Consider the following 12,464-nt stretch of genomic DNA (forward strand, 5'->3'; position numbering starts at 1 on the left):
CTTTGGGCTAAGGATGTAGCTCAGGGGTAGAGAGCTTACTTAGCATAGTTGAGGCTCTAGGTTCAATCCCCAGTACCAGAAAAAAAAAAGAAAAAGAAAAAAAAGAAAGAAAGAAAAGTCATTCTTTGCCAGATATACCCGAGATAAACTATTCAGTGGCCCTGTAATGCATTCCCACTCACTATTTCCTTTTGGGGAAACAGCTTATCTCCTTTCAATCATCAGATTCTCTTTGAGGCTGCCAACCATAGGCCCCCAATCCTTGATGGGAAGGCATATGATCTAAGCTGGCCAGTCATATCACCACATCTTTCTGGACTTAATGATTCGGCAGAGGGGAAAATGAATGACCCTGGATGAGCAATCAAAGTCCTTCCCAATAATTTTATGAGACCCTGGAGGAGTGGCTGTTTCCATCATTTGCCAGGAAATGAATGTGATCCAAGAGAACCCGAGAGAATGAAACAGTGAGGAGAAATGAAGAAATGGAAAAGAAAAGAGAGTTCTACCTGGGTGGTGTTTACCTGTCTCCTTCCCTCTGATTTACTGAAATAAAATATATCCTTTTAGTTTTACTTTTGTAATTGTAACTGTGCTTCTGTCCCTTGCAGTTGAAAGAGAACTGAGGGAAGATTCTAAGACAGATAAAGATCCATTAATTGTTGGCATCCACATCTATACTCTTTCTATTCATGTCCAATCATTTACATAGACTTGGTGTGGGCTGGGAAATACTCCTTAAAAGGAGCTGATTCTTTTTTCTTTTTTCTAGGTTCAATCCCCAGTACCAGGTGTTGGAGGGGTACTGGGGACTGAACCCAGAGATGCTTTACCTAATACTGAGCTACATCTCCAGCCCTATTTATTTATTTATTTGAGAGGGGTACTGGGAATTGAACTCAGGGGCATTCAATCACTGAGCCACAACCCCAGCCCTATTTTGTATTTTATTTAGAGACAGGATCTCAAGCCTTGTTTTTGCTGACACTGGCTTTGAACTCTCAATGCACCTGCCTCAGCCTCCCAGGCCACTGGGATTACAGGCATGAACCACCATGCCTAGCTTATTTTTATTCTAAAACAGGGTCTAAGTTGCTTAGAGCCTTGTTTAGTTGCCCATGCTGGCCTCATACTTGCAATCCTCATGCTGCAGCATCCTGAGTCATTAAGATTATAGATGTGTGCCACAGGGTCTGTCTATTAAGGAGCTGATTCTGTGTTTGCTATTCAGGAATGTGTCTGTTGAAACAACCAGACTACAGTGTTTCTTGTTTTTTTCATTTTCCCTGCTTTCATCCCCTTCTTCCTCTTGGGCTCAAGTAATTCTCTTGCCTCAGCCTTCCAAATAGCTGGGGCTACAAGTGCATGCCACCACATCTGACCATCTTACAAATTTGACTTTGCTAAAAGACGTTGACCTTAGGCAATCACTGTTCTTATGGGCAATCACTCTTCAGACCTAAGGGTGAAAAACAATTCTGGTTTATTAGGTGATGAGTGGTTTCCTGGGGAACATAAGACTTTCATTACTAAAACCAGGATAATCCCTGGCAAACCAGGACAGTTGGTTATCCTAGCTGAGTTACATACCTATAAAAATGAGATTGGAGTGGACAGATATAAGAAATTCTGCCATGGGGCTGGGGATGTGGCTCAAGTGATAGCGCACTCGCCTGGCATGTGTGCGGCCCGGGTTCAATTCTCAGCACCACATACAAAGATGTTGTGTCTGCCGAAAACTAAAAAATAAATATTAAAAATTCTCTCTCTCTCTTTAAAAAAAAAAGAAAAGAAAAGAAAAGAAATTCTGCCAAATCCTGCCCTCAGGCAGATTGCCAATTGACCAGGGCACTAATTGCTGTGAGTTTGGGTGCATCCTCACATTCCTTTGAAATCTGGTCAGCTACTGGCCTTCAGAGTTGGCATCTAGTTTCTATATTGGACTTATTTTTTGACAAACTAGAACTTTAAGGATCAGGATTAATTGAGGATCAATTTTGAATCAAGTTATGCCATAAACTTGATGTCAGACTTTCTCCAGCTTGGGTTAAACCACATTCCTAGAACTTGTAGATCTTGTTTCTTGGATCTGATTGCATGTTTGGGTGAATGTATGAATTGGCAATTATATGTATATATACTTATTTATAATGGCTTGTACTTTAGAAACAAATCTATTGAACACGCATCATGTGATCATATCCTAGGCTTACATAAAGGTTCTCATGCTAACACAATGAGCTTATGAGTGTCTGTATTTTGGAAAATAGGAATCTGAGACCTAGCAGTTCAACACTTGTCTAAGGCCCAGCTAGCGGGCAGGAGAGTCATGAGGGATTCCATCTAAGGCAAAAGACTCCAAAAGCCTGGATCTGTCCACCACGATTCAGTTGGCTTTCTGCTTCCACCTTTACCTTAGATGTGCATAGACTACACTCTTCCCGTCAGTTTGGGGATGAAAAGTGTCCAGGGACTGAGGTTTCCTAACGTTCAAGTGGCAATCACAGTTTCTTCGCGTGACTGGAGACTCCAGAAGTTCCAGATGATCAAGGAAGGGCAGAAAGTAAGGCCCGCGGGAGCCACTGTCGCTTGCCAAAGGCCAGCTGGGCAGCTACACACCCAGTGGCCTGCGGACAGGCAAGGGGAAGGAGGCCACCCTGCGGGAGGAGTCCAGGTTCCCTGCAGTCCAGCCGCCGCACAGGCTACAGGGTGGCGCATGCGCGGCGCGGACAGCGGAGTTGTGAATGGTGCGTCTTGTTTGCAGGAGTTTGAGGCGGGCGGGCGCGAGGAGGAGGGGTGGGGCCGGCGGGGGCGGGGCGGCCGAGCAAGCGAGGTGGGCGGCGAGAGGAAGTGGCGGCGGCGGCGACGGCGGCGGCCGGGGGCGGCAGGCAACGGCTGAGGCGACGGCGGCGTGGGTTGGGCTCGAGCGGGCGGTGGCACCTCAGACTCCCCGGAGCGGGAGCCCACACGGGCGGGCGCCTGAAACAAAGGGGAGCGGGAGAAGGGGCGCCGCGGGTGGGCGGTCATTCGGTCAGCGCGGAGCCGGCCAGCGGGTGCCCGCGCTTCCCCGTAACCCGGCCGGCCGGCACGGCCTCAGGGCGGGAAGATGCCGCGCGTCGTGCCCGACCAGAGAAGCAAGTTCGAGAATGAAGAATTCTTCAGAAAGCTGAGCCGCGAGTGTGAGGTAAGGCGGGCGGGCGGCGCGGAGGCCGCGACGCGCCCCGAGTGGGCCCGGGCAGAGAAAAGTTTGAGCGGCGCGGTCCCCGGGAAGCCCGGGTCGGCGCGCCCGCGGAGGGGCAATCTCGCCCTGGCGGCCGTCTGCCCACAGGCTCTGCTTGCCCTTATCGGCGCTGCGCGGGGCGGGAGGGCGCGCGGGCGGCGCCGCAGATTTCGCTCCTGATTTCGGCCGTCTCTGCCTTACAGATTAAGTACACCGGCTTCAGGGACCGGCCCCACGAGGAGCGCCAGGCGCGCTTCCAGAACGCCTGCCGCGACGGCCGCTCGGAGATCGTAAGTCCGCGGGGCCCCGGCGCGCGCGGGTCACTTGTTGCGCGGGGACCGCGCGGCCCAGGCGGGTTCCGGACGGCGCCGCGGATGCCGCGGCTCCCGGAACTGAGCGGGCGCCTTCTCACTTCCTACTCGGGATTCAGAAGGCGAAACCAGACGCTGGAGGCCCGCTCCTCGCGGGGACACGCTTTCCCCGTGGCCCGCCGCGGTGGCTCGTGTTTCCCAGAGCCGGCCTGGCGCACAGTTCACCGCGAGTGGAGCTCCAGCCCGAGCCAAAGTAAATAAGCAAAGGTCCTTATATAGGCTGTGACACCGATGGGGGGGGGACTTCGGGGTATGTGCGGGAAGAAAACACCCACTCGGGAAAAGGACTGGAGCTTCATTCGAGGTCAGCGATAGTTTGTTTCCTAGACGCTGGATTTGTTGGTAAATTTATATGTGAAGCTCTTTCGCTCCCAGAATGAGGATAAATCTTTACTCCAGTTATCTATTGTCCTGATAGAAAAGGGAGGTTTAAAAGAAAAAGGGCCTACAGGACGTTTAATTTTTTTTTCCTGGAATATAATGCTTCAAGAGAATCGGGGGAAAAAATTATCAGTTTTTTTTTTTTTTTTTTCCTAAACATATCCTGTTTAGTGTTGCAGTACCTAAAGAGCCGCATATGGCTCTGCAAAATTCGCCGTTGATCTCCTGGAGGCCCGTTTGGGTGTGATAGACTTGATGCCTCACCTCCATCAAACCTAGGGTTGAAAAAAAAAACAAGTGTCCTCCATTCATCGCCTTTTGTCCAATTGGAGGTATAATGAGGCAACGATGGGAAGAAACTATAGAAAAAGAGGTTGATTATTTGTTTAAAAAATGTTGAAGCACTGTATAATGGACTCTTTTTACCTTGCATTATGACTTGAGCCCATTGCTTTGGCAGAGACTTGAAGCTAAGGTGCTGTTTGAACAGAGGTTAACAGTAAGAAGGCATGTTGGAAAATTTATTCCTCCCCTTTTGCAATCAATTATTTGTTTTTATTTTATACTATAAAATTCTCCTGTTCACAAAAATCAGATTTATTTTTAAACAGTATTTAATATTTAATATTTAAACAATGTTTTTGGAATTATATTACTGATAGATGATAAATTTTTGAGGAGCTTTTAAAATATTTGATCGTTAATGTATATTATGAGAGTTTTAAGTCCCCCTCCAAGTTTATTGATAGTTGTAATATTTGTGTATTAAAAAAAATATTTGGGGCTGGAGATGTGGCTCAAGCGGTAGCGCCCCTGGCATGCGTGCGGCCCGGGTTCAATCCTCAGCACCACATACAAGCAAAGATGTTGTGTCCGCCAAAAACTAAAAAAATAAATATTAATATTCTCTCTCTCTCTCTCTCTGTTAAAAAAAAAAAAGACAAATACTTTTTGATTTTGGCACTGGGTGATAGAAGGGAAGAATCATTCATTAGTTGGTCGAGTGACTGTCATTCTTTGCCTGGGTTTTCTTTTGCAAAAGGTGGATGGATAATAGTTTACGTAATCAAAGGATTTCCCGGAGGTAAATGATGAGATACAAAATGCTGTCAATTTTTTAAAGCTGAGATTTTTTTCTGAAAACCAGTAAAGCATAGCCTGTAGGGTGCTTTTAGTTGTATCATACTTTGCTGCATGTAATTGTGAACTGAGGATATAATTTAGCCTATACTATATCTGAAGAGTTATATTCTAATGTCAAAATATAGCAGTGTTATATAGGTTGTTATGTTTGTCATAAATTTCTTTCCAGGGTGAAATAACTGATCTTACAAATTTTAATAAGTTTTGTTTAATTTGTTTTCTGAGAAATATTAAAGATTGAAGGATGTAGATTGATTTCTATAAGATTTGCACTTAAGATGGCACTGGCACATGTTGTTTGTTGAGTGATGTAATATTTGGGGAGGGATTTCACTTTTTTCTCTTTTTCTTTTTTCCCCTCTCTTCCTTGTTTTTCCCTTTTAAATCATTGTTGCCCAATTTAAATTACAGGATCCTGCCTGGGCACAGTGACACACATCTGTAATCCCAGCTGCTCTGGAGACTAAAATAGGAGGATTGCAAGTTTGAGGCCCTCCTCAGCTACTTAGTGAGGCCCTCGGCAATTTAGCAAGACCTTGTCTCAAAATAAAAAATAAAAAGGGCTGGGTATGTAGCTCAGTGGTAAAACTCCCCAGGTTTAATACCCAGTATTTAATTAATTAATTTACAGGATCTTTAGCTCCTAGAGGTTGGAGATTGTACTAAGCCTGAATAAACCCCTCTAAAAACAGGTGCTTTGCAAAAGGCCCTTTGTATTAGAGGTACTGATTATTTGAATTTAGAGGCTACATAATTTAAGGCCTGAAATTTACCTATGACTTATGAACAGGTTGGTTTCTAACTATTTAGTAGTGGAAAAGGAATTATTTTCTATTTGACAGTGGTCATATATGGTAAAGATAAACATAGTTCTCAATTCCCCAATTATTCCACTGCCCCAGATGCTGTTTTTTTTTTCCCCTCATTTTTAACATCTCCTTGTGTACAAGGGAGATTAGTAAAGAATTTATTTTACATTTAGAGGTGAAAGAAATTAAGGGCTGTAATACTTCCCTTTCACTACAAAACTTATCAGACTCTTTTTTTTTTCAAATTTTTTTTAGTTGTAGATGGACACAATACCTTTATTTTATTTGTTTGTTTATTTTTTTAAAGTGGTGCCAAGATCAAGCCCAGGGCCTCACGCATGGTAGGCATACGCTCTACCACTGAGCCACAATCCCAGCCCCTGTTCAGACTTTTTAGGACATAATGAAATAATAGTGATTGTGGGTGAGAGCTAGAATTTATTTTGGTGAAATCTGATTTATTCCTGTTTTGAATTGTTATTGTACTAAGGATATCGGAGATGTCTTCAACACAAATAATTAAAAAAATGCTTACAGGAGTATGTTGACTCTAATAATTAAAAAAATGCTTACAGGAGTATGGGGAAGGTAAAAACTGATATATTTTTAATCCCGAAGATTCAATGGTTAAAATATATTGGATTGGCATAAGGTGTGCCATTTTTTTAATTTGTAAAAACTATAAAATACAGTCAAGACAACTTGGAAGTCTTACATACTGACATTTTCCCACTGTAATATTTTAATATTTTCAAACAGAATTTCCTGACTCTTACGTGTAGGTATTCTATTTAAAAAGGGATCCCACTGTAGCTCAGGGGTAGAGTGTTTGCCTAACATTGGTAAGGCCCTGGATTCCATCCTCAGCACCTCAAAAAAAAAAAAAAAAAGTTATTGGGTAAAGTAAATTTGGAAACCACTATTCTAGAATGATTAATTTTTAGTTTTTATCACTTTTTCTCTCATGGAGGGATCTTGGTGAGAAAGTGGTAAAGCAGGAAATCTCTTCTGAGTTTTGCATTCAAACAGGAGATGAAGTAATAAGATCTTCAGAGTGTCTTAGCACTATGCTGGTTTGGGATATACTGGAAGTAGAAGGGTTTGCTACTGCATAAACTAAGTATTGAAGAAATGTGATTCAGAGGTTTTGACACAGGACATTCATTCATGGGTTTAATCTCTTATCTACTACCATTCTGTTCTGGGAGAATTTCATTATCTGAGGCTAAAAGTTGCCACTTTTATTAATCTCGAAGTTATTTCTCTTAAGTAGGGTGCATTGGGGCACACCTATAGTCCCAGCTACTTGGGGAGGCTGAGGCAGGAGGACGCTGTGCTCAGAAATTGGAAGCCAGCTTGAACAATAACAGACAACCTTCCTCCCCTATCAGACAGACAAAGGTTATATTTTTCAGAAAACATTTATATGGTGTTTACTTGGTACTGTTCTAAGCATTGTGCAAATATTAATTTGTGAGGAAACTGAAGTATGCCTCAGGTCATACTGCCTAGGCAGTTTTTCTTCTAGAATCTGCTTTTCATTTGAACTAATGGTTGTGCTACTATGGATAAAACTTATTCTGATAGTGCATGGAAAGATTTTTTTTAAAAAAAAATTACTATTGTAATATTGATGTTAGTTTATTTCAGTTTCTAGTCATAGAAAATAATTACCACAACTGGCATCCCAGTTGATGAAAGAAATGCCATCAAAGATGTCTAGAGATTTAGCAGTTGACAAAGTACCTATAGTACCAGTAATAGAAATAGGAAGTATAATTTTTACCTTTAAAAACAGAATAAACTGTTAACCAGTAGGGGAACTAGTGGATAGTTATATCAGCTAATGGTTTTAAACAAATGGCTCAAAATGTGAAGCCCTTGCTTTCAGATGAAGACTGTGCTTCAAGTGATGATGCTTCAGAATGTAATCAGTAAAATAAACCAAATAAAACTTTCTGGTTTCAGCAAAGAAGAGTTTACATTTAGACAATGAAAATGTATTTTTAAAAAAAAAAAAAAACCTGCTTGTTATTTCTTTCAGAAAGAAATAGGAGGAATAATGTTATTTCTGTTTTTTACATGGGAGAAATATAGAGTTAAATTGCTCAGGGGCTACATAGAATGACACTTAATGAAATGGTTTTAGACTCTTCTGTCTGAGCTGAACCATCCAAATCTTCTATAAATATTAGATGAACACTCAGTACTTTTAGTTGTAGTTGGAGCTACTTCTTCGATAGTAAAATTTTAGAAAAGTGCATATTTTTTTAAATCATCTAACGTTTTAGAAAGAAGTACTGTCACATTACATGCTAATGTATGGTTTATAACAAGAAAAACAATCCCTAATGCATTTTTTTCTTTCTTTCTTTCTTTCTTTTTTTGGTACTGGTGTTTGAACCTAGGGGTGCTTCGCCACATCCCCAGTCCATTTTTATTTTTTGAGACAGGGTCTCACTAAGTTGCTGAGACTGATTTTGAATTTGTGATCCTCCTACCTCAGCCTCCTGAGCTGCTGGGATTATGGGCATGCACCACTACATCCAGCTCCTAGTACATTTTTTAACATGGGTTTTAAAATCCATTTAAAAATGCTCTTCTGGTTTTTATTTTTTATTTTTTTAGTACCTGTGATTGAACTTAGGGGCACTTGACCACTGAGCCACACCCCTAGCCCTATTTTGTATTTTATTTAGAGACAGGGTTTCACTGAGTTGCTTAGTGAATCACTTTTGCTGAGTCTGGCTTTGAACTCACGATCCTCCTGCCTCAGCTTGCGGAGCCACTGGGATTACAGGCCTGTGTTACCACGCCTGGCAAAAATGTACTTACTGCATTTTTTTCTTTTTTTTTTTGTATCACACCATTCAGTGTTTCCTTGAGCGAAGGAAATCAAGAAAGATAAATGTATCATATAACTTTAAATTGTGATATTCTTTTAAATTCACAATCTTTAGTTCACTAGTGGTTTTCACATTTAAAAATATTTAAAAGTTTTAAAATGCAAGGACAGTGGTTTCTGGTTAGACATTAGCAATGTAAGATCCTAACGTCAGCAAAAAATGACCTGAAAGAAAGTATTGATTCCATGTCTGATTTTATATTTAAGCAGCCAATGGCAAATGTCCTCAAAATGGAATCAGATGTTTGTAACTTAATACTTAAGAAAAATGATGAGTGCATGTTTTTTACTTTTAAGTATTCTCAGTGCTGCCTGGCTTAAGACATAAACTGATGTAAAAATAAATGACTGCCTGCATAATTTATGTAATGTCCTGCTCCTGATCCTGTTTGTATTGATTTTTCTAAAAGGCTTTTGTGGCCACAGGAACCAATCTGTCTCTCCAGTTTTTTCCGGCCAGCTGGCAGGGAGAACAGCGACAAACACCTAGCCGGGAGTATGTCGACTTAGAAAGAGAAGCAGGCAAGGTAGGAAACGTTTCTTTTCAATTGGTGAGTTGTTTTCATTAAAGGTTTTCTGATGATACATACATTATTAGCAATCGTGGGTTACCCAGGTATATGATCAGATTTGCTTTCATTCCATATTATAAAGATGTAATACAGTGTTTTTAAAATCTGTGTTATACTATATCACACATTACTAATTTCACGAATATAATATTCACTGAAGAAAGTTGTAGCCCATAAGGAAAGCAGTGAACTTTCCTACAATAACACTTAAAACCTAATTCTTTTAAAAGTGTTAACAAGAACTTTTTGTGTTTACTAAAATATGTGTTACTACAGTGTTGTAAAAAAAAAATGAAATTAAGAGAAAAATGGGAAGGCTCTGTAGGCTTACAAATTCACAGTATTTAGAAGTAGCTCATGGGTAACTTTCTAATTCTATTGTAGCAAAATTAATTTTGAGAAAAACTGTTAAAACTTCAACTTGGAAAAAATTGTTTTGAAAAAGTTTCTGAGAAAACAGATTTCTTACAATTTTTATTTTAGAAGTTTAGGCAAAAGGGGGTTGGGTTGTGGCTCAGTGATAGAGTGCTTGCCTAGCACAGGGAGGCACCAGGTTTGATCCCTAGCATCACATTAAAAAAAAAAAATTAAAATAAATAAATAAACAAAATAAAGGTATTTTTTTAAAAAAAGAAGTAGTTTAGGCTAAAGATTTTTTTAAAAGGTAGAAATATTTATGCTGAGAGCCCTGTTAAAATCTAAGTAAAAGGTACAGGACTTTTTGGTGAAATTTTAATGAATAATAACTTGGATTGGTTGATCATTAACTAAGAAGTCAAGGAGCTGACTTCTTGAAATAAAAATTTTAAAAAGAATTTTGGGGATTCATATTATCTTCAGTATTTCTTGTTTCCTTTACAGGGTGTTTCCATACCTATTTTTGTCTGTTTGAAAATTACTTTTCAAAGTGTCATCATGAATGGCATAATCTATCATTTTATTTGTAAAATGTAAGAAATATCTAAATATTAATGAAGGTATTTTGTATCAGAAAAGGATTTCTAATTTTTTATATATGCAATTAAGAATTTTTTGTTTTATGAAATTAAGTTTGATGTTGTACATGAAAAAAACTAATCTTTGGATTTGAGAGAGGGAAAATAGATGACAGGATTTTAAAAAATGAGTAATATTTGCTTTCCTGTGTATTAGCTTGTTTAATTAGAAAATTAAAAGCAAATATTACATATTTTACTATTTGGTAATTCTTAACATATAAGGGGAAACTTGGAAAATCATTGTAGGATTATTGATCTTTGTTTTGGTGCATGTATGTGTGACTAGATGAAGAAGAAAAAATTTTTTTCTTGTTTAAGACATTCCTCAGAATCAGCTGTTGAATCTAGTTCTAGCACTTATGTGCTAGAACCAGCTGTTGAATCTAGTTCTAGCCCAAGTGGTCTAGCACTTGTTAGGCTGAGGCAGGAGGATCACTTGAGCCAAGGAGTTTGAGGCTAGCCTGGGTAATATAGTGAGGCTTTGTCAAAAAAAGAAAACACTAGATAGATCAATTTCTTAAAGGCATATATATAAAAAAAAAAAAAAGTTGCCTTCCCCTTAGCTTTAATGCTAAATTACTTAACGCTTGAAGATTGGCATGTCAATGCTACTGGGAGGTCCGTTTTACTTGAATTAGATAATGATATCTGGTCACTAGTTTGAAGACTACATTATTCTTGGATTTAAAGCTATTGATGTGTTTTCAGTTATAGAACTAACAATATCAAAAATGTCAGATGGGGCCAGGCATGGTGGTGCATGCATGCCTATAATCCCAGTGGCTCTGGAGCTGAGGCAGGAGGATCATGAGTTCAAAGCCAGCCTCAGCAGAAGCAAGGCACTAAGCAACTCAATGAGACCCTGTCTCTAAATAAAATACAAAATAGGACTGGGGATATAGCTTAGTGGCTGACTGCCCCTGAGTTCAATCCCCACCTCCCCCCAAGCCAAAAAAAAAAAAAAAGTTTGAAGGTTTACTCTAGTATTTAGAAGATTTTCAAATCTATCAGGAATTTATATTTTATAATTGATTTTAGAAATTTCCTTTCTGAGGGCTGGGATATACTCAGTTGGTAGAGTGCTTGCCTTGCATGAATAAAGCCCTGGGTTCAATCCCCAGCACCATAAAAGAAAGAAAAGAAATTTTCTTTCTGTAAAGGGAAAAATAGTAAATATTTTCAATTTTGCAGGCTAATGGTCTCTGTTGCTGCTATTCACCTGTGCTGTTACAGTGTGAAAGAAGCCAGAGACAATATGTGAACAAATAAGTGTGACTGTGTTCAAGAATGGTTACACTGGCAGGATGGAAATTTGTGTTTATGTATATATCATGTTTTTCTCAACTATAGCTTTGCCAACATCTGTACTATACCAGCAGGATCTAGAAGAATAAAATGTTTTAAGGAAAAACAAAAACCCTCCTAGTATGCTATGGGATAAATTACTCCAGTGAATTTAGAGAAAAAATTCTGTCTTGGATTTTTTCATACATGGAGCTAAGATTATTTCTCCCTTCCTTTTTGTGTTCTCTTTAGCCATTATATTTTGATTCTGTACCCATATGATTAGGACTAGAAGCAAAGAAAATTGAAGGAACTTCCTCAAATGTAATAATTTGCCTCTTCTATATCAGACCCCGAATCAGTGTCATCCTCCTTATTCTCTCAACCTCACTTACTGTGTTAGTCAATGTTTCATCACTATGACAAAATACCTGATAAAACTACTTAAAGGAAGAAAGATTTATTTTTGGCTCAGTTTCACGGGTTTCATTGTATGGACAGTTGGTTCCTTTGTTTCTGGTCCTGTGGTGAGACAGTAGTACATCATGGCAAAAGGGTATAGTAAATCAGAACTGCTTAACCTTATGGCTGGCAGAGAGAAAGGAGCCAGGGGCAAGACAAAGTCTTCAGAGGCATGCCCTTGAAAACTTACTCCCTTCATCTAGGTCCCACCTTCCAGTTTCTTCCACTTCCCAGTAGTATGTTCAGCTATGAATGTTATCAGTGAATTAATCCATTAATGAGGTTAGAGCCCTTATGATCCAATTACTTCCCCCAAAGC

General features: G+C 39.8%; 1 protein-coding gene across 3 annotated transcripts in view; it reads left to right on the forward strand.

Moving 5' to 3' along the window:
- The first annotated feature begins 2,824 nt into the window (after positions 1-2,824).
- The window catches only part of Cbfb (core-binding factor subunit beta), a 51,905-nt gene continuing 42,265 nt past the window's right edge, over positions 2,825-12,464 (forward strand). Inside the window, exons 1-3 of one of the 3 annotated variants that reach the window (XM_026413282.2) lie at positions 2,829-3,184; positions 3,424-3,510; positions 9,240-9,356. In XM_026413282.2, coding sequence (XP_026269067.1) covers positions 3,107-3,184; positions 3,424-3,510; positions 9,240-9,356 — 282 coding nt within the window. In that variant the 5' untranslated portion in view covers positions 2,829-3,106. Of the gene's footprint in view, positions 3,185-3,423; positions 3,511-9,239; positions 9,357-12,464 lie in introns of all 3 variants that reach the window. The other 2 variants (XM_026413281.2, XM_026413283.2) reach the window with 2 other exon arrangements.

Source organism: Urocitellus parryii, chromosome 15 (genome assembly GCF_045843805.1).
Source record: "Urocitellus parryii isolate mUroPar1 chromosome 15, mUroPar1.hap1, whole genome shotgun sequence".
NCBI lineage: Eukaryota > Metazoa > Chordata > Mammalia > Rodentia > Sciuridae > Urocitellus > Urocitellus parryii.